This window comes from Saccostrea echinata, unplaced genomic scaffold (genome assembly GCF_033153115.1).
Source record: "Saccostrea echinata isolate AGI-Se365-2 ecotype Australia unplaced genomic scaffold, CSIRO_AGI_Sech_v1 ptg000033l, whole genome shotgun sequence".
Taxonomy (NCBI): domain Eukaryota; kingdom Metazoa; phylum Mollusca; class Bivalvia; order Ostreida; family Ostreidae; genus Saccostrea; species Saccostrea echinata.
Window position 1 is genome coordinate 36,228,188 of NW_026889782.1, and position 26,593 is coordinate 36,254,780.

The 26,593-nt window shown below is 34.3% G+C and overlaps 1 protein-coding gene across 1 annotated transcript; it reads right to left on the bottom strand.

The window, feature by feature from the left end:
• LOC133198501 (mucin-2-like) lies at window positions 1-26,299 on the bottom strand. Its single transcript, XM_061334586.1, has 8 exons — window positions 25,507-26,299; window positions 8,545-8,640; window positions 7,935-8,003; window positions 4,875-7,244; window positions 3,672-3,764; window positions 1,836-2,081; window positions 361-426; window positions 1-206 (listed from the first exon to the last, which is right to left on the bottom strand). The coding sequence occupies exons 1-8, from the start codon at window positions 26,297-26,299 to the stop codon at window positions 1-3; spliced, it is 3,939 nt and encodes a 1,312-aa protein (XP_061190570.1).
• Window positions 26,300-26,593: the final 294 nt, after the last annotated feature.

Here is a 26,593-nt window from a genome sequence, read left to right on the forward strand (position 1 = left end):
CTAGCGCCATCTATAGGCGAGCACACGGCGCATGGCACGTCCTTGTCTAAACTTCTGTTTTCCCCAAAAGACATCCTGGTACTCTGCACCTCGAATTTCAGCCATGTAGTTTTCTGGTTTTTTAGATCCCCAGAGATCATCGTGCAACATACATAGTGGGTTTGCAGCGCCCCCAGTTTGGGAATAGGCGGAACCACCTATCTGACCTGCGCAAGAAAAAAAACACACCCTGATGTAATAATTTCCTCTTTAAGATTTTATCAAGTTGTTTTTGAAATTATTATACTACTCACTTTTAACTAATTCTTATTAAAAAGCCATTTTTTTTCACTCACTTAGAGCTTTGAGCTTTGGTCTCACCAGTATATATTAAGGTTGCATTGTCACCACATCCATGTTTTCCCCACCTCACATAAGTAGATTTTCCTGAAAAGAGACAAGTACAAGCTATTTCCTATCAAATATCATATTTGACAGATGTAATAAAAATCACCACATCTACACAAGTCATTGTGGTGGCAGTTCAAAAAATCCTCAAAAGCTACAACGATCACTGGAGTCACCTTAACCTCTCTTAAAATTACTTTTATCATGTAAATGTTGAGAGATAAAAACGTTACTGTAACCATGTATCCACATAAAGTTAATGATTACAAGGCAATATGTCGAGTGTTTCTCCAATAATTTGAAAGTAAAAAATAATTCATGAAATGAAATATGAAGATAATGAACAGTATTCAATCTCGAAAGTCCAACGAAACAATATAAATTTAAAGCAGAGCAAACATAGACCTCAAAATTTAGAGGTGGGATCAAGTGCAATGGAGGAGTGAGCATCCCCTGCCTACCGGTCACACCCGCCCTGCATTTTTGGTCATGATCGGAAAACAAATCGGAAAAATCCGTAGACAACTTAGTGTATAAATAATGGCCTGATGATTTGTTTGAAAAACGTCAGTCGGCATTTGAATCAATGATAACTTGTATGTTCTGACAAGGTCATTGTATCCACCTTAAAACTTGCGAAATGATGACTTCAAACGAGGCTGTTGATGTCCTTGTTTCATCAACTTGTTTGTCAATAGCTTGCCTCGTTTTAGAAATTGTTCGTACGTAGAGCATGCTCTTGCGTATCGAATCAAGTGAGGGACATAAAAGTCATTTTCAAATTAATGATAGTTTGCCCTCTCCCACTTTAGGATAAAAAAGTTTGATTTGTTTGAATTAATTTTTTTTTTTCAAGAAAATTTCATCATCAATGTTGAATTTTCCAAATCTATTTTCCGGAATGCTGAAAAGTTTTTAAAAGGGACATTTTTAACCTGTTGGTCGGTAGAGGACTATAAATATTTTGAATACTCATAGTTAAGGGACAAAACTTTCATCAATTCTCCCAAGATTTACAATTTCAATCTTATCCAATCAATAACATAGATAAAATAATTAATAACAAAATTGACTATGAATGTAATTTATTTAAAATTGTTTCCTGCAACAAAAGTGCACCTTTATCAATCAAGTTCTTAATACAAAATCTTGAGATATTTTATACATTTATATTGGAAACATCGACGTTATAACTTGAATGTGTTTATTTTTACATATGATCTGTCTAATAACGCTGTAAAATGATCTTAATAAATACACATGTTCAAAGTCTTCCGTTTTCTTTATATGTTCATTTGTTTGCCTATGTATCAGAAGTCGTAACATCTTTTAAATAAGATGCATTAAAGACAACGTTTCTGTATCAGTAGTCTTAGAATCTTTACAAAGCAAAATGTTATGCGTCAAAATTCTTTGCCTAAATATCAATAGTCTATAAATGTACTCACCTGCACTGGAATGCATCAGTTTACTAATGGACGCCTCTGCTTGTTGAAGTTTGATAGTTACATCTTGAAGGTTTTGCGTGGTCTGATGGAGTTCTGACGTCATGCTCTGAATTTCTGACGTCATACTTTGGATTTTGTTGTCTATCTGTTGAAGTCGCTGGTCAAACAGTGACGGGTCATTTAACAAAATCCGTTCTCCTCGATTACTTTCCTCCTCAGATGAATAAATTGACGCCCTTATCCCGACTGTATAGGAAACAATCAATGCTATAATGGAAGTAATTCGAAACATAAATATTTTCAACGATTTCTTATCTTAGGATCCATAGTAAAACAGGGTCAATTTTAAAGATGGTACACATGCGACTGACTATGCTATATTTCTAATCCTATCAGATACCAAATGTGTGTCTCTTTAAATCAAAACCTAATGGAACTGAAACTAAGCAGGCATAAAGAAAAAAATAACCGGTAAAGTATGAAAATAGATGCAATGTATGACGTCAGTGTATAGCAGTGGATTAGTCTAACTATAATCCGAGAAAATATTTTCTTGATCATAAATCATAGTTAAATATGGAGATAACGAACTGATTACGAATATGTATTAGCACTACACATTGCAAAAGACGATTTTATACTATAAGCTCTTAAATAATCAATTGTTTAACCGACTTTCTGGCTTATTGTTCTGAGTCTTATAACTAGTGACGGGACGATCCTATTTTCTTTTTTTTTGGCGGGGGGGGGGGGGGGGGGTTCTGAAGTGACCATTAGAAAATTACACGTTGTAGAATTTGGCTGATAGTATGAAGCAATTAAAAGCTGTTTGTACATGTGTAGGTTTTCGGTGGTAGTACCGTGGAAAAGGAGATGATTGTACATGTAAAGTTTGCGGTGGTGGTACAAACGATAAGGAAATGTTGGTACCTGTGTAGGTTTGCGATGGTATTACCCTGGATAAGGAGATGATGACACATGTATAAATTTGTGGTGTTAGTACCGTGAACAAGGAGCTGATGGTACCTGTGTAGGCTTGTGGTGGTAGTACCGTTGATAAAGAAATTATTGTAACTGTATTGTTTTGCGGTGTTGGTATCGTGTTGGAAGGTTGTATACGTAAATTGATAGCTTTTATAACTCCCACGCCGATTAAACAGTAGGTCACTTTAGATTCCTCTTTCTTCGTCTTTCTGTTTGTACCCCTGTCAGTCAGTCTGTACCACTTAATTTTCCGGAATATAATTCAATATCAATGCAGGTATTGAACTGGATTAATTTGAAAGGTTTCGGATTGATTTTGCATAGCATTCCGTTTCTTTGATTTTCGATGAAATTATGACCTCTTGAACTAGAGAGCTTAACTTTAACTACATATACCTGAAACGGACTCTTGGTTCTTAAGTTATACGCTCAGAATGTTTTTTTTCAAATTATATTCAATCCTTACGTATTCATTTGTATTAGGATATATGTTTTTGTACCTAAAAAATTTCAACAGAATCTTTCTTCAAATATTTATTTCTTAGTACAATCAAACTGGTCACAGCTATAAGTGTATCATTGTAATCCTTATGGTTGGATGTAGCACGGGACATGGCTGCTCAACCGGAAGGAGGCGGTGTCACTGAAAACAAACAACCAAGAGTTTAGGACAACCGATACTGTCTTCAACTTTTAAAGTAGGAAGAAGCGTTACTGAATCAAAGAATTACACTGCACTGATTGTTTGCCATCTAACGGCCAAACCGGAAGGGATTAAAAGTTTCTCCCTCTGTATGTCTATCAGTGTGAGCCCAGATAAGACAAAATGTAAGGACTTTAAAATTTACTTACTACCACACAGGCTGTAGTCACAGATAGGACAAAAAGTCATCATGTCAAAGCTTCCACACGCTACCGGACAGTTGCTTGGGAAAGGCGGGCAACCTAGAAAGAAAAATAATAGCAATACAGTATACAGTGAGATGATCCTGATGAAATCTTTCTGAGAGGTAATTCCATGAAAGAAATATTACGTAAACATATGATGACATGTTTGGTTGGTGTGATTATTTACAATATGTGTTGTATTTAATAGTTATTATATATCTCTATTGTTACAGTTTGTTATGTTTTACAGTTATTATATATCTCTATTGTTACAGTTTGTTGTATTTTACAGTTATTATATATCTCTATTGTTACAGTTTGTTGTATTTTATAGTGATTATATATCTCTATTGTTACAGTTTGTTATGTTTTACAGTTATTATATATCTCTATTGTTACAGTTTGTTGTATTTTACAGTTATTATATATCTCTATTGTTACAGTTTGTTGTATTTTACAGTTATTATTTATCTCTATTGTTACAGTTTGTTGTATTTTACAGTTATTATATATCTCTAGTGTTACAGTTTGTTGTGTTTTGCTGCTGTAGTTAGTAACTTGTAGTGACGTGTTGTAATACAGCAATTATTTACCAGCAGTTTTTTATTGATTCTACCGTTTACCTTAAGTGTTGTGCTGTGTTTTGTGATTGTGATTGATCAATGTGTTGCTTTGTAATGTTGCTGTATGATGTTGCAGTTGTGAAAATAGTTGTGATTTTGTGACAATTATTTTTGTTGCGTTGATACTGTATACGTTGTGTTTTATTCCTCTTTGATTTGGTGCTGCATTAATTTTTGTTGTAAACAGTTGTGTACTGTTTCCAAGTGATTTGGTGATGTATTAGTTTTGTTTAGGATTATACATGTTGTTTATTCTTAGCCAGTGATTTGGGACAGTGTTTTTTTTCTTTTTGCGTTGATACTGTATACGTCGTGTTTTGTTCCTTAGTGATTTTGTGCTGTATTTTGTGTGTGTGTTTTCACTAGACAAATTACATATATTTTGGTATGGAAGATTTTCGTGGGTTTTGTTTTTTTGTACATGGATTTCGATGTTCAAAGCGCTTACTTTCCTAATATTGCTACCTAGTATAATCTTACTGTTGCGATTGTTCTTTTTACTGTTTGGTTTTTATCATATAGAATTTTATCTGTCTAGACCTACCTGTGGTTGTTGGCATTGTTGTTGTTGTTGACTCGAGTGTTGTTGTTTTCAGGGAGGGTGGTACAGTTATTTTCTGTGTAGTTGTTAATGCTGGTGGCATAGTTATCTTAAGTGTAGTCGTTGGTGTTGTAGTTGTAGAGGGAGTAGTGGTTGTTGTTGGAGTTGTTGTTGTCGTGGGAGTAGTCGTTGTAGTCGGTGTAGTTGTTGTTGAGGGAGTTGTTGTTGTTGAGGGAGTAGTCGTTGTAGTCGGTGTAGTTGTTGTTGAGGGAGTAGTCGTTGTAGTTGGAGTTGTTGTTGTTGTGGGAGTAGTTGTTGTTGTGGGAGTAGTTGTTGTCGTGGGAGTAGTCGTTGTCGTTGGTGTAGTCGTTGGAGTTGGAGTTGTTGTTGAAGGAGTAGTCGTTGTAGTTGGAGTTGTTGTTGTGGGAGTTGTCGTTGTAGTTGGAGTAGTCGTTGTCGACGTAGTAGTCGTTGTTTTAAGGGTAGTTGTTTTTAGGAAACTGTTGTTAGAAGAGTTGTTCTTTTGGGATTGACTAATGTTGGAGTTGTTAGAACTGCTGGATTGGTTACTGTTGCTGGAAGTGCTTGTGGTGTTAGAAGAGTTATTCTTTGTAGTATTCATATTATTTGATGAATTATTCTTGGAATTGTTCATGTTATTTGAAGAATTCTTGCTGGAAGTGTTGGTATTACTTGAGTTATTTTTGGAATTGTTAATGTTACTTGAGGAGGTTTTGCTTGAGGTGCTCATGGTGTGAGAAGAGTTATTGTTAGAATTGTTTATGGTGTTGGCGTTGTTGTTGTTCTTTGAGCTATTCATGTTGTTTGAAGAATTATTTTTGGAAGTGTTCATATTATTTGAGGAGTTATTGCTGGAGGTGTTAGTGTTGTTCGAGGAGTTTTTAGAAGTGTTCATGGTGCTTGATGAGTTTTTGTTGGAAGTGTTCGTGCCATTTGAAGAATTATTGTGTCCGGAGAAGTTGTTATTTTTAGAGGAGCTGTTATTCGAGTTGCTATTGTTTGTGTTGGAACTGCTATTTTGGGCGTGGTTGTTGTGGGATGAGCTACTGTTTGAGAAGTTATTCTGGGAAAAACCGTTATTTGATGAATAACTGTTTGTTTGGGAGTAATGGTTGCTTTGGGAAGAACTGCTGTTAGAGAAGTTGTTAGGATGATTGCTGTGTGAAGTGTTGTTTTGAGAATTGTGGTTGCTGAGAGGATGGCTGCTGTTAGAATTGTTGCTATTTTGCGAGAAGCTGCTGCTGCTGCTGGACGAGCTGCTTTGGGATGAGCTACTGTTAGAGAAAGTGTTGCTGTGAGAATTTGTGCCATTGTTTGGATGCTTGCTATTGTGATGGTGGTTATTGTGATGGTGGCCGCCGTGCGTTTGGTTCTTATTTTGGGTGCCGCTGTTGCTTGAAAAACTGCTGCTAGAGAAGCTACTGCTAGAAGAGGAACTGCTGCTAGAAGAGCTACTGCTAGAAGAACTGCTGCTTGAGAAGGTGTTGCTATGAGAAGAGCTATTGGTAAAGTTGTTACTCTGATTTAAATTGTTGTTTGAGACGTTGTCATGTTTGGAATTGCTGTTGTTCGAGTGGTTATGAGAGGAGCTGCTCTCTTGTGAAGAAGCCGAGGTTGCTGAGTTTTTAGTTGAGGTAGAAGCTGCGGTGGATGAAACAGGTATTTTAGATGTTGTACTCTTTTTAATTGGAGAAGTTGCTGCAGTGTGAGTAGGTAGAGTTTTTGTAGAGGTTGTAGGCTTTGTTGAGGTGGTTGTAGAGGTTATAGGCTTTGTTGAAGTGGTTGTAGAGGTTGTAGGCTTTGTTGAGGTGGTTGTCGTCGTTGAAGATCGATGTAGTCTTTTAGTTGGTACAGTTTTTACAGTAGAAGTTGGCTTTTTCGAAGTAGAAGTTAGCTTCATTGAAGTTGCTTTGGACGTTGTAGTAGTAATCGTTGAAATCGTTGAAGTAGGAGTAGTTATTGTAGAGGAAGACAATGTTGTAGTAGGATGCGTCTTTGAAGTAGTTTTCTCTGTAGTTGTTGTTTGAGAGGTGGTAGTAGTTGGTATAGGAGTGGTTTCTGGAGTCGAAGCAGTTGTACTGGTGGTAGAATGAGAACTTGTTGTATGATGAGCTGGGTCTTTGCAGGGGCATGGAATATTCTCTGTCGTAGTTTCAGGAGGGTTCGTCTTTGTCGTTGCTGGGGGAGTGGTCGTTGTAGAAGATGGGGATGTATTTGTATGAGCCATGGGATTCCATCCGTTGTTGATAGGCATTGGTTCTCTGTGTCCACAGTTAGGACATCCACAGTTAGAACATCCATCGTTATCAATCTTCAGCATGAGTTGAAGCATAAGGCCTTTGTCCTTGCAATCTGGGTATTTTTTTTAAAAAATAAATTGTAACTATTTTTTTTTCAAGACTATCATAATGTTGAAAAATATTCTTATAAAAGACATGCAAATTTAAAAAAAATAACATTATGATTTAAGAAATTAACAAACTACAACAAATTGTGAGTAAGGCAATTCAATGATGATAAATATGTAGGGGACTTGATTTCATGATTTGTTATTTTAACACTCAAGTAAATTGCCATGTATTGCCCTTGCATGCATACATTTTTTAAAGATGAATTATCCTATTCTGTTGTCTATATCCCCTAGAATTGCATATACATTTAAAAAATATAATGTAACACAATGACATGATGTTTTAAATTTTCCCTCCATGTTATTTGATTTTTGCGAGAGGTTGTGTAGATCTCGATTTACTGGGTTATATGAATTATTATCTCAGATGTCTTATTTTAGTAAATTTATTACATAATTTTGTGAGATACGGTGCCACTTTACTTTTACTTGAGATCTTGTAAGAACTTACTATGTGAGATACATATTAATGTGAGATTCACTTTACTTGTGTAGATTTACCTGAGATATTGTCCTACTTTACGGAGTTAGATACAATTTTATGTGAGGAGCTGTGTTATTTTACTTTTGTAGATACATTATTATGTGAGATGCTTTATTTATTTTTTACATGAGTTATTGTGAGATCTTACTTTCCTTAACTGGGTTGAGATACTGCGGGACAGGTGCTGCAGAAGGCTGTTGTTGATTGGTTTCGCCACCTTTAGGATTAGAATGTTTATTGTAAAATAAATAAATAAATAAACTTTGTTTATAGTGAAATGTAATGCATTAATAACCGTAAAATAGTTCAATATATAAATTCAAGCTCATGATAGAATTCCATGAGAAGAATTGATTATAAGATATAAACCTTCGAAATTCAGTTTTTGTCAGGGTAGTGTCCATAATGCCAACACGATATAAACATTGTTATAACAATGTCTCTTTTCTTTCTTTCTTTTTAAATAATTTGTATTTACTGTTTGAATAATCTTTAAAATTTTATAATAAAAGAGGTAGTATAAAGATGGGAAGTAAAAAGCTTCTCTAACGTACTCCGTTTTCTTTTTAGGAATATTTTCATTTTACAGAGGTTTAAAATAATGACAGTTTTGCAAAACTATTTTTTTTACATTTCTACACGAGCGAAAAAAAATGATAATGGCAGGTAAAACAGCATACAAGCAATCAGTCTTACCGGTACAAACAAAGCATCCCGAGGAGAAGTCGTATTTAACAATCATCAGAACTTGTTCTTACCGGTACAAACAAAACATCCCGAGGAGAAGTCGTATTTGACGTTAGGGCAGTTCACACTGACAGGAGCACATCCGCCTTGTCTAGACAAAGTAAAACCTGCAATCAAAGGAACCTTTAATAAGCAAAAGGTAAAGATAACGAACAGAGATCGATCTGAAATAAAATCTATTAACAATACAAATCTGTAAATAGGGCATAAAATATGGACCCCTGGAAATTCAAGCACTAGATTAGGTGCCAAGGAGGAGTAAGCATCCCCTGTTGACCTGTAACGTCCACGTAAGTCTTTTTTATTGATCAGGTAGACGAAACATTCAAAGTAGTCAAATTCAGTTTAAAAACGAAGGTCTAACAATTGATATGAAATATGTAAGTACGACCCATTAATAGGTTATATTTGCTTACAATGTCATTATAACGACCATGGAATTAACGTAATGTTGACCTAAAACGAGGTTGTTGACATCCCTGTAACATCAACTTATCTTTCAGTAGCGTGTCTCTGTCTTAAAATTGATTGTACTCAGAGCATACTCCAGAGTATAAAACAGTTAACGTTAACACTGATGAATCAAAGAAATCTATAATATAAACAATAACAACGTCTAAATGAAGTAAAAGCTTGAGTCCAGAAAAAAGGGTGCCTACTTACGATTTAACATGGAATCCAGTAAATAGGCAACATTAACTTGAAAACTATTCTGGGGTCAAAGAAACAAACAAGGTAAACTTTGAATGTAATTTGTTTGCTATGAAACGGATAGATGAGATAAAGGGAGTCATATATATAATGCGGAATCGAGAAAAGAGACAAAATAAATAGGATATACAAATGAAACCTTAAGAAAGTTAAATTGAAATTTGAAATGAAAGATCAGTATCTATGTTATAAATTTTGTCATCTCTACAACAAAGCGTAAGAAAACACACACACACACTTATATAATCGTAAGTAATTATAAAAAAACATATAAAGCTCATTCAGAAAAACAGACTTATCAAAAAACGATATAGCATCGAGTAAAAAAAAAAAACAGATTATGTAAGTTAAGAAAAGAAATTAGATTAAGCAAACTTAGGATACATTCAGAAATAAAAAGTGCAGACCATTTAAATTTAAAATAAAAAAAGAAAAGACATGTATACTTACTTAACTAGAGTGATTTATATCTATATCAAAATAATTCATTGACACAAGCTATGTATACTAAATATGACCTTTAGTTAAAAAAATTGACTACGTGCGCTTTAAAATACAACATGAAGTTTACGAAACAGACAAAGGTACAACCCGATGTCAAGAAAACCTAGTTGGGATATAACTTGCAATACGGAAAATGACTTTGTAAGCCAAGAACGGTACAGACTGCCTAGAAGGAGTAAACATCCCCTGTTGACTGGTTATAACGGTCGTGAGCCCTAATATTGATCATGTAGACCAACCATTCCTTAATAAAGTTAGGTATAAAAACAAAGGCCTTACAATTAGTATGAAACATGTCAGCCAAAATACGACCCAGGTGATAGGTATTATTTGCTAATATTTCATTATACTTTTGGGCTTTTGTTTAATAAAAGATTGTTCCTAAAATTATCTTCATTCATTTGATTTTTAACACCACTCAGTAGAAACGGAGAGCAATGTAAGTTATTTGACAGCGTATAACTAGCAATCTGTGTCAAATAATCTCTATTGTAATGTTTTTTTCTTTGATTGGTAATGATGACAACGAATAGAAGCTCCAAGCTCCCTTGAAACTATACAAATCGGAAGGACGTACACGGACCTCAAAGGGAATCAGAGGAATCAGGTGCCCCTTTTTAATCTTTTCTGATAAGAAATTTGTTGAAATTAATTGAAAGGTTGAAAAACAAATGGTACAAAAAAGTCACATTCTAACCGATCCATAGGATTTTATTTGACATTTTTGAAGAAACAACTAAAAATATACATAATGTTTGTTTTTGATACACAAAATGTCGCCCTCTTCTCGTACAATATCCCTGGTCATCAGTTTAAAATTTCAGGAACTGCGATATCATCAACAAAAACATACACACAAATAGCTAAAAACACAGGAAGGAAAATAATACTGGTGAGCTTTATGGCCCATGGACGTTATTTATGATTAAAATGCTAAAATTTACTCAAATCGTCTTAACACCTTGTTGAAAATGACGATACTGGACAAGAAAATTTAATAGATTGTAAGATATACCATTGGACGTAATTAAATTTCTAATATTGTCATAACCTCCCCAAAAGTGTCTCCGCAGCCCAATCTTCCCTCCCCCCACTCCCTACCCCTACTCACCAAAAACTAAAACGCAGGACAAAGGATTTTAATGCTTTTTCTTTATGCTATATAATTCTTTCTTACTGTACTGAATTCGAAAGTTTGAGTTAAAAAAGCAATTTATCATTAAAATAGTTGCATCTTCGCTGGTTGATTGTGGCCATTTTCAGACTATATTGATCTCCTTTAGAAGAAGAGCTCCATATAAAAATATATAAAAATGATCAAATTTTAAAACTAAAATGTATGAAATTTTTGTTTGCCAAATGATAGTTGACAGCTTATAATATCATATCTAAAAAATTAAGTTTTATCTGATGGTTAATTTGTTGACCCCCCAGCCTCCTTAACAAAGTGTCAAATAGATCAGCAACCCAGGGATAATAGAACAACCCTTGTCTTACCTTCCGTGGCCTGTATAAGGAATAAAGTAACCACTAGAGTTACCAATGGAAGACTCCTGAGGGACATGGTAGAGGGCTGGCGATATCTATCAAGTGATGATTCTCATCCACAAGGGTCAGGTCTTATGGCAGTAAAATGGCGGTATCTGGTACGCGATGCCCCCTACCTACTGATACTGCCTGTTGATAAACACACCAGCTGTCTAGTATGATATACAGCACTCAGTGGTCACTCGGTGGACTGGCCAAAATGTAAGTAAAATAAATTCTGCAAAGAGAATTTGGAAGAAAAAAAAATATTTAATAGATTTTTTACAACTCACATTCAAGTGCCCTACTTGTTTATGAAACTTTCGTTTGAGATTTAATTACTCAGGCTTGCCTAGACTTAAGGAAGTACATTTTAACTTGAAATACGAGATATGTCTTTGATTATGTAAGCTCTTCGTATATTTTGAGCTATAAAATCATTTTGGCTCAAGTGTCAATCTCTGGCCAGTAGCCTTAAAACTTATGTGTATAGTTGTTGGAAATTTCATTTTCATATTTTTGTTCTTTCTTTGAATTTTATGACTATACCCGTGGTTCTTAGAGATAAGTGCCTTCATACTAAAAAGTAACCATTACAAAAATACGCTAATAAACTTTAGAGTAATACATTCAAAGAAAGTTTACGATAGTTAATCAAAGTATCTATTATAGTAGATATAGTAAATCAAAGTATCAAAGTTTTAGCCATAGCAACTAAAATATCTCTCCATAGTTTAAAATCAGGGTATTTTCACTATGAAATTCAAATTGTTGTATTTTCCAAATGAAATTTTCTTGATTTTCTTGATTTTATAATTTCTATTAATTTTGATCACATATTTTATATGATTATTTGCATATTCAAGTATAATTTCAAAAATCGCCGTAATTGATTTAGAATTTTAGAGATATTAAAGCTCAAATTCTAAATACATGTAAAAGTTCTAGAGTAATGCTCCGTAATAGAGCTTCAGAGTATCAAAGACCGGTCGGGGTAGGTAACTTCGTGATTGGGAGATCACTGATTCAATTCTCGTGCCTGGCGCTGCGTCAAACTTAAGGCGTAAATGTTAAATTTTTCAAAATGACATTAATTATAAACAAATGTTTTGAATTTCCTGACTTTCCTTTTAGGAATACTTATGCTTCAGAGGAAAAGGACACAGATGGTTAAACTTAGTGTTAAATGAGATTAAGCTCGTCATGTAAAATGAGACTATTCGACAAAAAAAAATCATGTTACATTTTCACAACAAGGATTTTGTTTGGTATAGAACAGATACGGATCCAGCGACTTTATTAAAAGAGCTATGGACCAAAACGTGCAACTGTCAAAAAGCACTTACCATTGTTATACCTTTAAAAATGTGTTCCTATATAAATCAATACTAATATAAGTCTAACATTTCCAATGTTTTACGGAGCGGGCATAAAAAAATCGATGTTTGACCGCGGGGTGAGATATTGGACCTGTCGATGAGATGTTGGGCAGCTTACGTCATATAATGGGCGGGGTCAGCTAAATCTCATTTGCATTCCTTGGTTCGACATACATGTATGTCAAAAAAAAAAAATAAATAAAAAAGTACATAAAAGGTATAACAAAACATTTATTGACTGTGTTCTCTGCCGACCCCTCGAACCAAACTGTTTGCCCGAGGCCGTGTCCGACAAAACGCATCTTGCCCTCGAACCCAGTCAATGAATGTATAGTGCTGCTTGAATCCGAAGGATTGACATCAAGCGCATGTGAACTTTTGAAAAAATAACTTCAGAAATCAAGATACAAGAGCAATTAGGACAGAAAGACAAAGAACAGATTATTCACGGCTGGTGATAAACTCTTGATGCAATGGAAAGGACCAATTAAAGTTGTAGAGAAAAAAAAGCATTTCTGATTATTGAATTGATGCGAATTTTAAAATTCGATTGTCCAATTCAAACCTACTGTAAAACTACAACACGAGAGACGATTCCAATTAGATGTACCGACAGAATTTGCCTCGTTAAAAAGGAAATGAACAGTTGCTCAATCATCTACCTATTAATGCAAAGGAGTTCTGTAGAAATCATCAGCTAAATGAAAAAGGTGAAGATAACGAACAGTGATCGATCTCCAAAAGAAACAATACAAATCTGTGAAGGGGGTATAAAACATGGAGCACTGGAAATTTCAGAGATGGGATCAGGTGCTTTGGAGGAGTTAGCATTCCCTGTTAAATAGTCACACCCGCCGTGAGCCCTATGTATTGATCAGGCAGACGGAACATTCCGTAGCCTGCCACGTTTAAGAATTGATCGTACTCGGAGCATGCTCTTGAGTATCGAATAAGTTGGGAGATTGAAATACCGTATGCAGCTAGGTAAAACCGGGATATTACTAAATAAATAAGGAAAGTTGACGAAAAAGCTGAAGTCATCTTTTTTACTTAAAAACTCCAAGTGACTTTTAGAAAATTTAAAATCAAAAATTTTACTAAAATCAATATCATCAAAACGCACGACTTTTCAGCACTTTATGCAACCAATTCAACACAATAAAATAAAATCCAAGCTCTTTGACATGATAGGAACCTACTTTGTCAATAAAAATGGAACTCGTAAATTTACTTACCTTGTCACTGATCATTTGCAAAATTATTTTGCTAAAAGATATTCTGATTGTACACGCAAGCACTCTGAAGTTGATATTGAAAAGATGCTTGACTTTTTGATTTACTATAGTATGTAGCTTTGGAGATCAGGTCTTGCGACAATCTGTCGGAATTCTCGTGGGTACTAATTGCGCCCCGCTATTAGACTTATTTTTGTATTCAATGTGTCAGACTTTGTGGTATCTTTTATTTCGAATTCACTGGGATATATTGAGTCGACATACGAATGGAATTAATTATTGTTAATTGATATTACGTCGTCGATATATGTAAATGTCGAATTAAGGGCCACAACAAGTTTCTTCTTCTTCTCATGTATAAGTTTTTTTGAATAAATTCTGCTTCATAGGATTATAATAAAAAAGTCGAAAAATCGAAGTGAATGTGAAGTGGTGTAATATGTTAGACGGTGCGACCGTTGGTGAGGGCGGAGCCATCAAGTGAACTTTCTACATTTTATTGTTTAATGATAAATCATTTTAAAATCAAGTTGTAATTAGTGTGAGAAAATCATAACAAAGACCTCAGTCCTTTTTAAAAAAAACTATAAGTTCTCTTTCCTCAAATATTTTTCATTTCAAATAAAGAAATCCAAGGGTTTTTGGTTTTATAAGTCTGGAAAACTTTTACTAAGATATTTCATCATGCCTAGCCAGAGCACTCAAAATCAAATAGCATAATGGAGAAAGAGCATGCACTGGACCAGTCAAGGATTCAACCTACCAAGGCCCAAGAACTCTTAAAAGTTAACTCTTTCATCTATGTGTCTGTCCAACAATTATTACATGAACTTGCATGAGCATCATTTCTTTATCTTTCACGACTTAATTTAAAAACCCCAATCCAGAAACATCATGTCATTTAATTCTCATCTTTTACTTCCAATGCATGGTCATGACATCAAATACAAATAAGGACAATTGTCAGGGACTACATCGGAAGTCGAACTTGGGACCCAAACTACAGAAAGATGATCTAACTCCTGGGTTATCAGGACACTTGGAAACTGATCATCTGACCAACTCTAGGGCTGTGTATCGTGAGGGCTAAAGTATCAGCATCGCAAAATTTCTACGAATTATTTTCTTAATTTTAATGGAAAAAATGTAGAGTAAATTTAATGTTTCTGCATTTTTCAAAAACCAATCTGATTCGAATAGTCTTTAGTGCTTCCTAAAACTAACATAAAAGCAACATAAAAATCTTTTCTTTTTAATATTTGGAAAAACGAATTTAACTCAATAAAAGTTTTTTTCCAGATATTAAATTGTTAATGCGAAAACTATTAGAATTTTAAAACGAAAACTTGTGAATAATAGGGTACATTTCTGGGAAGTATCAAATAGAATATTTAGCGATGTACCGAACCCCCCCCCCCCCCCCCTCTCTGCATCAGTAATTGATGTTTTGTGACATCCCTATCCACCACATAATTAATAAAAAGGATCATATGTGGTAGCTTTAGAAAAAGATTTTTTAGTACTACTTAACAACATTGAACTCTCTACATGGATTACCATGGGTAATGTCAAATGAAGATTCTGTTGTTTAAGCCAAGAGAACATTAAACTTTATTAATATACATGTCATGTGTTTTGCACTCCCTCGTGTATTGTTGAACTTAGTTTTTCTCATATGATTTTGGACTTAATACACTATCATAATCCACCATAGGTTCCAACTGGCTGAATAAATTTTCTGTTCTATATTTTTTAAAGTACTTTTTAAAATAAAAATTAGAAATTTTATTTAATCCGTTGAAGCGTATCCACATGTATAGATGGAACGTGTTTGATGTGGTAGTTTGAGCTTCAGACATGTCCAAAGATTTCTCTTTTGATTGCGAGCTTCACGAAACTGAAATTTGACACTTAAAAAATGATAAATCTTTTGAGAAAAAAAATCACAACAACAAAAATGAGACACAGACCTCCACCTGCAAATGTATATAGGAACTAACAAAGACAAGAATGAATGAATAAATAAATAAATAAATAAATTAAATAATAAATAATAAAAATAAATAAATAAAAATAAAATTGAAAAAAAAATAAAATGCAAACCCTTCCCCCTCTTCTTGAGTTCATACCAGAATTCAGTAAAGCTTTTCATGCATTATTTTACCACTAAAACATTTTTTTAAAATGTAGTATTATACTACATGTATGTCACAAAAAAAAATCTTATATTTCTAGTTTGTGTATTGAAAATAATCCTGAAGACATTTATTAACAAATAAATTAGAGTTGTTTCTTTCCCCTAAAGTCTGGTGAAAGGGACCACAGAAAGATCCGCCCCTCCATAGTGCGTAGTACGCAGTCTAGACAGTGACGTCACCGGAATTCGTTAAACTGAGTTTTTGTTTCACCAAAATATAATAAGGTTTATTAAAAGGTGAATAAATCTGTTTTTAAAAAGAGGTTACGCAAATGAAATATCATAGTTGTTAAAAATTCAACAGTTTCCGCTGCAGTCAATGAATGACGTCACATGTCAGGTCTATGACGATTTAGTGCAAGTTAGTTGAAAACGAAAGTAACAAGGATGTGTACTATAAGGGTGATTTTGATTATAAGAATTGATAAAATTTCATTAACGCAGGATTGAAATTAAAACTACGATTCTCCAGCATCTCGTTTGTGCGTGAATTTGTCGCGAGATTCAAGATGGAAAAGACTATGGACGCCATATTGGCGACAAGGTTCTCAGTTCCATAGGTATTGTAATAAAATTATAGAGGGCAGAGCCCTCTCACGGGCCCGAAGGGCCCGTGAGAGCGAAGCTCTCCCTATAGGTAACACGTATGTATGTAAAATATATTGAATTCTATTGTAAACTATAATTTTATTACAATACCTATGGAACTGAGAACCTTGTCGCCAATATGGCGTCCATAGTCTTTTCCATCTTGAATCTCGCGACAAATTCCCGCATTAACGAGATGCTGGAGAATCGAAATTTTAATTCCAATCCTGCGTTAATGAAGTTTTATCAATTCTAATAATCAAAAACACCCTTATGGTACACATCCTTGTTACTTTCGTTTTCAACTATAACTTGATCTCGATCGTCATAGACCTGGCATGTGACGTCATTCGTTGATGAATCAGCGGAAACTGTTGCATTTTTAACAACTTGTAATAATTGATATTTCATATGCGTACTCTCTTTTTAAAAACAGATTTATTCACCTTTTAGTAAACTTTACTATATTTTGGTGAAACAAAAAAACTTAGTTTAACGAATTCCAGTGACGTCACTGTCTAGACTGCGTATGGAGGGGCGGATCTTTCTGTGGCCGTTTCACCAGACTTTACGGAAAAGAAACAACCCTAATTTATTTGTAAATAAAATTTATTAATTACGAATGTCTTTAGGATTATTTTCAATACACATACTAGAAATATAAGATTTTTTTGTGACACACTATACGCAGCACAGTTAAGGCTGCAGTAAGGAGGCGGGGCCTAATTTTTACGGGAAATGCTTACTATGACATCACACAAATGTATATGTTCTTCAAATTACCACAAAATGAAATGATTTGCTATTTTAAACTGTTGGATAGCTTTAAAATACATCAATACTTACTATTGCATGTATTTTTGTCGTTGGTTTAATCCCACAGAGCAATATATAAACAATTCACTGATCGCAATGCACTTGTCAATGTGACGTCATATCGCAAAATTTGACGCAGTTTGTATGCAGTGAGAGGCGGATCAAGTTATATTTTATACAATGAAAAATGTATTTTGTAAGTAAATAAAATATATTTGCAGATATATAAGAGGCCATTAACTTGGATGCGATGTATATTTTATGATTTTAATCATATACTTCCCGTACAGTTCCTAGACAAGCGATACTGCCGTATATTTGTATGCAGATTCATTGAAGGGTAATAGAAGGGTCGTAATAAATCGATATATTGCAAGGGCATACCCTCAATGAATTATGACAAGCTTTTACACATAAACTCAAGAGGTATGAAGATATTTGAAAAGTGCTGCGAACCTGATGAAATCTTGCAAATGAATTAATTATATCTATATTTAATGTACTTGACCAGCAAAATATTCAGCATACGGTCTAACAAACGTAATTTTAGCAGTCATATAGTAGAATCTAATAGGTTCGCAGCACTTTTCACAAACTACAAAGAGTGTTGAAAATAATTATAAATTAAACTTAGATTTTCAACGTGGTTATGCCCTTTCAATATTGGAATTTATAGATGACCTCAATACTGCAGGTATATTTGCTAAAATCACGTGACTGCCACATTACGTCACAAGTCTAGGTAAGAAATCTAATCGTCCCCAACATGTAGTTTTCAACCACATTACATTTGTCTGATACAGTCCCTGAAACGTTCTACTTTCCCACTTGAACGGTGAGCGAACGCTGAACGAACGCAGAGCGAACGGTGAGCGAACGTAGAGCGAACGGTGAGTGAACGATGTGTGAACGCTGAACGCAACTTGGTGAACGGTAGGTGAACGCTGAACGGTGAGCGAACGCAGAACGCGAACGGAGCGCGAACGCGAGCGCAAAGTGAACGGTGAACGAACGGTGAACGCAAGATGAACGATTTATTCGGAATGCCTCTGATCTTTTCCATGCATTGTATCTATTCTATTGTATTCCAATGTCAGGCGGAAAATAAATAAATATTCAAAAATTGTCCTGAGAAAGATGAAAGATGCACATTTAGTAAAACTATTAATTAAGTTTCTTACAATATTTTCTGCACATATGTATGATGTTTAAATTCCGCTGTTTAATCACACGATTTTTATCGCTGTAAAACATTGTCATTGTTACCGAACGCTGTAGTTTAAAAAATAAAATCAATCTAATTATAAAATAAATATGTTTATTCTCCTTTGATATATAAAACCATTACAAATAATGATTTTTGAAGAGTACATTACTGACTTATAGAACGAATTACAACGGTTGTAACAACTATACATGTATTTCCGTGTCAAGGCATTTCCGTGTGAAATAATGAGAAAAAAAATTAAAAAATATTTTGCTAGTCTGTGGACGTATTGCATGTATACCCTCATATTTAGAAAAAATTAATGCAATAATATATTTATGTGCCTTTTCATTTTTTTTAATGATGATTTATTCAGCAGACTTCTACATGTATCTATAAACAATTCCCCGTGATTATACTCGGACAAGGTGATACAAAGAAGCATTCATATTATTTGTTATAGATTAAAATTTCAGAACTTGGTATTTAAGTAATACGTGTTATAGTTTTGATTAAACGGACAAATGAGAGAGAGAGAGATTATGTATTAGCCCCCCTTTTCACAAATGCATGTACATGTACCTGTATAAACGAAAACTCTTAATTTTGTATCTAAATATCTCAGGCAGTGAAAGTAACCTTTTTTTTATTTATCAACAAATTCACTTTGTTTGACAGTCATAATCGGTTTTTATTTTCCTGCTTCAAGTTCACACGAAGTCCACGTGCTTGTCCTGTCAATCAAAATCATTCGACTCTGTGCAGCCAAGTGTGAAAGTTTCGTCACACCAAAGGCGAGGTGCTACACTGTAGTATTTCCAAGAAGTTTTACATGTTTTATCATTTCTAGATCTGATTCCAATTTTTCCAATAAATAAATAAATAAAATACATTTGGCATAAACACTTCGAACGAATTTGAAACATACTCCCTGGCGAATTTAAAATACCACCGTCAGCGCGTGTATACTTTGAACTACTATTGTTTAATGACTTTTTTAGAAGCATGTTTGTTCTGAGACTGAAATTTTTGTGCTACAAAACGCGTTAACTTCTTTTTAAATATTAATTTAAAATATACTGGAAATACTGACTAAGTGACCGATCTAAGTGGAAAAAGGGGGGGGGGGTTCTTAATCATATTGAATGGCAAACATATAAAGTTATTGTGAAGAAAGGAATTTTTTCTCTCTAACAGTAGAATTTATATATGAATTGTAGTATATTACATTAAATAAATATTTTTTTAACCACACTATTAATTTAATTCGTTCCAAAGATATTTAATTAACTGGATATCCGCAGTACTATTTATAATTCTCAGAACTAGTTCTAATAATGTATTTCTATAATAATAGAAAAAAACGTGTTAGTAATAAATACTTTTAATTTCCCTGCAGTTGCTAAATTAAATGACATGGATTATTATCTCTCCATTAACGACTTGTCGTATTTAACATAACAGTAAAATGTTGCAGTGCTTGAAGTACCCCTATATTGCCCGTATTTAAATTTAATTTTTCAGCATCGTTCTACATAGGTACATACTTATAACAACATTTATTTTCCAGAGTAATTTAAATAATAACCTAACAGCTAAGTTAGAATAATAATAATAATAAAACATATTGTAGATAATTTATTCCAATAAAATAATGATCCTTTAAAAACGATATGTGAATTATTAAATTTGAAATCCCGTAAATCCTTACTTCAAAAAAAGATAAGTCCTTTCACTTCGGAGTTCCGAATGACACTGAAGACTGAACGATAAGTGAACGCTGAACGCAAGGTGAACGCAAAGTGAACGAACGGAGAGCGAACGGTGAACGCTTTGTGAAAGGTGAACGCGAGCGCACGGTGAACGCAGAACGCAAGACTGTGAACGCACGGTGAGCGAACGGTGAACGCATGCTGAACGAACGGTGAACGAACGGTGAGCGAACGGAAAAATGGGAAAGTAGAACGTTTCAGGTACTGTAATAGTAAAGTCCTAAAAAGAATAGCCCATCCTTGTAAAGAATGTATTTTCTATATAAAAAATTCGCCGATATTTCCATTTGTCACCTTAACTGTACTGCGTAATTTTTCTATTGAATAATACATTTTAGTTTACAATAGAATTCGATATATTTTACATACTATACGTGTTACCTATAGGGAGAGCTTCGCTCTCACGGGCCCTTCGGGCCCGTGAGAGGGCTCCGCCCTCTATAATTAAAATAATCGGACATATAAGACTTAAAAAACCTTTAACGACCCGTGAATTTTGCAATAGCTATCGAGCATTTTACATGTAGTTTGAAATAAAGTGTAAAGTTCATGATACTCTCCCCGTCATAACACCTCAAGTTTGCAGTGACTTGACGTCATTTTCCATTATGACGTCATATTTTGGTAGTTTAGAGATGTGAAGGCACAGAGTGTACTGTGATATTTCTTCGGGAAGCCTTAACCTACCTGCGTAATTGATGATTCTTTACAAAGTATAGATCAATTTACAATATTATCCATTGAAATCAGCTATTCATGACATTGTAAAGTCATATAAACAAGACGGGTTTCACTCTTTGCTTAACTCTAGGTATTGTCATCAAGAAAAATGTAATGAGGCAGAGGAACGTACATTGAGAAGCAATAACGTTTTCGGGCGTCAAGAAACTCAGAGGCGATAACGTTTTGATGTCTTTTGTAATTAATGATAATTTGGCAAATTATCAAAGTATCAAATGAAGCTAATATTTTCAATTATCCTCAAACTTTTTTATGTTCCTTATTATTTTTAAGCACCGACTACATGGCATTAATTTTATCGCATCAGTCCACGAACTTTCTCATAGCCTCTCGAAGTTTGGACTTAAAAAATATTTCAAGCTTAGTATTTCAGTTTTTGCGTAACTGATAAGTACTAAATAAACCAAAACATGTTATTTGTGAGTCCTTGAAGCATACAGAATACGGGGGGGGGGGGGCAATTTAGAAATTTTCGTTATATTAAAGGTTCGGCAGTTTTCCCAGCGCTTCTAATACCCAGTTCGTAAAAGGGAGAAGGAGAGTCAAATATTTCGGACTATAGGATAAATGATGTTGAATATTGAAAACAATCTGGAACACATCAGCATTTTTCCTTTGACTATAATGAGCATTGATTGCATTCTGAAAGCAGCATTGCACATTATACAATTAAGTGTTGCTACTTTGGAAGTCAATACAATGATTTAGCCATACTCATTCGAATATGAGTAAAATATTCACCCAGCCCCTGCATTCCCCCTCTCCAATACTACGTCCCTGAAAGTCATTCTCATCTGCTTGGAAGTCGGATTTAGGTGAAATAAGTTTTCATTACTAATTTTATCAATTTAGAAGTTCTAAATCTATTTTAGTTCCATATAGAGAAAATTAATTCTTGTATATTCACCTGAAAGGACAAGAGCAGGTGAATATGACGTAGTGTTTTTTTTTCTATTATTCAATCATGTAAGAAGAAAAAATAAATAATACACAATATAGTTATCCTCATACATAATATTTATTCATTTAAAAAGGGGTTGGCATCTCATTTGAACAAAAGTTATCCCCCACCCTTAAAAAGGGATGCTGTATTTCAAGTTGAAAATCTTTGAGGTCACTTGACAAGAATCAAATAAAGTTAAAAATAAGATGATGACTAACAATGGACGAGCACAAGTAGCATAAAAATAAATCATCACAATTGCTTTGTTTTTTTCTTTATGAAAAGTTATTTATTTTTCAAAGTTGTGAAAGAGTAAAAGAGTATAATATTTTGTCTGCAAACTGTTCTTACATTAATCCTCATTTCCGGGGGTCTTCCTCGACCCCTCCATGCGCCATTTTCATCCCTTGCAGTACATTCCTTCCAGGTCTAACTCCCCATTTAAGAATTTACACTTTATAATTGCGATATATTGTACTTTTCTCTTAGATGTATTCTACAAAAAAGATTACAAATCAAATGTTATAACACATAATACAAAGGATATTTTATGACAGGGGAATTTGTTACGTTCGTTTATCATGTAAGATGGTTAATAATTTCGGTATCAAGAGTACGACATTGCGTATATTGTTGTTTTTTTTAATTGGCTTCAAAATGTTATATCAGACCGTTGTTGCTTTGGAGAAAATAAATTTTTATTGTATAAATCAAAAAATAGTCTAAAAGTACAAAATTTAAATTCAATTCAACACGATTTTCTTCCTGTTGTTTTCTTTTAAAATTATATTGCTACAATCAAGATTCTTATTGTGTATACTCAAAGTAATTTGTAATTCGAACCTTAATTTATGTAGTTTATTTTTATTTCACCTTTGGTGTTTCCCAAAAAGATAAAAATAACTTCAAATTCCGATTATAGAAATGTTTCTTCTTGACACATTTGTTTTCCTATAAGCGTGGACAAAAATGTCACTTTAATTGTATATGTTCAAAGAAGAAAATTCCTTACTGACAGAAACCAGAAATAAAAATAATCAGTCGCCATGGGAAAGCAAAATGAAAATTATATCTTACCGAATGAGCCCTGTATAAATGTTAAAGTGATCACATACTTTACCTGTGTGGCAGTCCTTTATAGGTATTTTATGTATGGTACTTCAGATAGGTGAGTAGAAGAATGCCAGGACCTCTAAAAGGCTGATTTCTCTAGATGCCACTGAAAGGTAGTACACAGCGGTATCTTGAGCGTGATATTGAAACAGATGCTCAGGAGTGATAAGGACACCAGCTGTCCAGCATATAAAGGTGGCTGTCCGATATACAGTAAAAACGTAGGGAAAAAAAGCAAGACATTACTCAGATAAAAGTGACCTCTTTGTTTTATTTTTAGTACCTTTGAAATATTTCATCCATTTTGATACACCACTTATGGCTGCAAAAAATCGTCCTTAACTCAACACGTGTGGCCATTGAGCAGTGAGGGATCTTTTTCATGTCTTCTTGATAGGTACCTCGGTTTATACTCTGATCCAAAAGATCGGTCTTCAATTCCGGCAGTGGAATTAGAACACAAGGATCAGCTTACTACGTGAGTTTAGAATGATGGTAGACCTTCGTTCTAAGCTGGGGGGGGGGGGAGCTTTGTTGTTAGGTCTTTTAAAACTTAATTTCGAGATGCATGTTTATGTGTACTAATTCATCCTTTCCCAAGTATTTTTTTTTTTTGGGGGGGGGGGAATCGATATAGGTCTGATTAATTACCTGCAAAACAATTTCGACATTTTGGTGTTAATGTGTGTAATTGGAGAACAGAAGCATGTGTCAAAAGAGAAGTATGGGTGTATATATATGAATGCAGTTGTCTATATCTTGGATTATATTGTATTTGACAAATAAAAGTATATGTTTCCTTAATAAAGATGCGGCATTACAGTTTTTAAACTTTGAATAAGATGCCTATAATTTGAAATTACTATAGCAGCAAGGTTGATATGGAACAAAGACAAACAACACACAGCATACCAGAAAAGAAACAAAAGAGACCAATATGTGTCCGATATTTTTTCACATTTATTCTAGTCATTATCACAGAAACAGTATGCGCAGTAATTTTTGTCAAATTTTAGACATCTTTGTGGACAGCCTCGTTCTACTGCTGGGCAAACTGAAAGGAAAAGTAAAATTAGAAATGGAAGAAACGAAAAATAAGAAATTATAGAAGTCCAACATCTTAAAAAATACACACGTATTTCTAATATGAATGAACCATAATGGAATAACATATACATACTATTATCATTGTCAGGTGAATTTTGTGGGCTGTCCGACCCTTTTCCTGATTTGCTGTTCGCAGTACATGTGCATTTTGGACAAAAATGTTCATCAAACTTCAAACAGGAAGTTGCACAATTTCGAATTTCTTCTGTAACTTTACATACTGTAAAACACGACAAAAATAGAATTAAGGGTAAACTCTATCGGAAATATTAGAATTAAAAATGTTCTGTAAAAAAGGGGGAAAATAAAAAGAACGAGGACATATGTACCCATTTGAGATGAAATAGTTGTTGGTGTTGGTTCAGTGTTAAAGACGGCATCTGATGTTACTTTGTGTGTCTGTCTGTGAGTGCAAGCGCACACAGGACACATGTTATCAGCCAGAGTAATACAGTCGCTAGGGCAGCTTACATCTAGAGGCGCACATCCTGAATTGTTAAGATTCACATAACGCTGACTTAACGACTGTTATAATGATCAGATTTGACTTGCGCAGATTTGATGATTTTTATCCACTAAATATGATATTTAATTTTGTTGCAATAAAGTAATTACTAGCCACATCACTTGGCATACCTATATCCGGGTCATTGGATTTCAAGGTTTTGTTTGAACAGCCACATACAGGGCAGTGTGAAACGGGATCGATCACGTGACACTCAACTGGACATATGGCTCCAACGTCTACACAATCTTTTAAAACAAAAATATTATATTACTTATGCCATGAGCTGCGAATGTTTTACAAAACTGAACTTTAATTTTCAAATTACCCTCTGCTACGAGAAATAACTCCTCTAAATAATCAGTTTGTTTTAAAAGACTTGATTTTCAACAAAATATTTTTTTTTTACCTAAAATGTTATTTAGAATTTATTTGAATTCCATTTACATCTTCATATATTTTGAAATGGCAAATTGGATAATCAGAATAAATAGAAAAATAGAATAGAACATGGAGGATCTTTTTCTCTTTCAAGAGCCTATCTATGGAAAACAGAAAGATGTCAATATCATTTGTAGTAAATATTGATAACCCTTTATCTGTTTACTCTCTGAGTAAATATGCTCACCCTTTCTGCTTTTCTGGTCAGCTTTTCCTTCTGTGTTGTCAGTTTTATGAGGTCCACCCGACACTTCGGTTATTGGAGGCTCTGAAGTTGTTTCAGATGTAATGTTTACAATACTCGTTCTTGGGTGTGTTAAAAGACTGTTTGTTTGTTGGAGTGATGTTTCTGAGTTATTGATTCTATCACCTTTCTGGGATTCGTGTTTCATTGCTTCAGTGTTATCCATTTTCTCAAGATTTCCAGCATTTTGCGCTGTATGACCTTGACCTCCAACGTGAGCCAAAGTGTACAGCACCTCCTGAAGTGATTGATGTTTCTTAATTCCATCAATTAAAATTTTAAATAAATCCACTCCTGTTAGATCCATTAAACTTTTTGCACTAGGGGGACCGACACGTCCGGTAAGGTTTGTTTCGGTTAACATAGTGGAACTGGAATTCGACACCGTATTTATTTGTTGTACATTTCCGCTACTTTTGCCGGATGTATTCCCTTTTTGTCCTTTAACCCCTGTAGTTTCCATTTGAGGATTTCCTTCAGATGTCAATGATGAATTTGTTCCATCAAGTTCTGAAGTTTTGCCTTGGTTTATTTTGATATTATTCAGATTTATTAATTGTGATGAGATTAGCTTTGTTGAGGATGATACAATTGATGACGTTTTATGGGACGAAACAGTTGAAGTTGCATGATTACTTGCTTGTGTTGCTGGGGCGTGGGTTGTGGTTCTTTCAGTTTTGGTAGACGGCGCTGCAGTTGTGGATTTGTTCTCGGTAGGCGGCGCTCTTGTTGACATTCGTAAGGACGATGATGTGCTCTTAGCTGTTGATTTATTATCTGTCAAACAAATGGTCACTCAGAATTATAACCAGGAGATGCTCATCTCTACCCACACTTATATATTATCCACCAGAGGGCGCTTAATTCTAACCTTTACTTATGACCTCACCTGATGGTTCTTTCGGCTAACCACCACCTAACCACCTAAAATCTTCCTAGAGCAAAACTTTACCTTGACTTTCATTCAGAAAATATCAGATGGCGAGTCTTTACTTAAAATCTCAACCATAGGGCGTTTTACACAAGCCAT

Bases quoted from the DNA above. Each gene is read 5' to 3' on its own strand.
- LOC133198501 (XM_061334586.1), bottom strand. From the start codon at position 26,299: ATGTCAACAAGAGCGCCGCCTACCGAGAACAAATCCACAACTGCAGCG. The intron at 8,004-8,544 runs GTAAGAACAAGT...CTAATCCTAAAG, and splicing joins GGGATGTTTTGTTTGTACCG to GTGGCGAAACCAATCAACAA. The intron at 3,765-4,874 runs GTAGGTCTAGAC...TTTTCTTTCTAG, and splicing joins AACAATGCCAACAACCACAG to GTTGCCCGCCTTTCCCAAGC.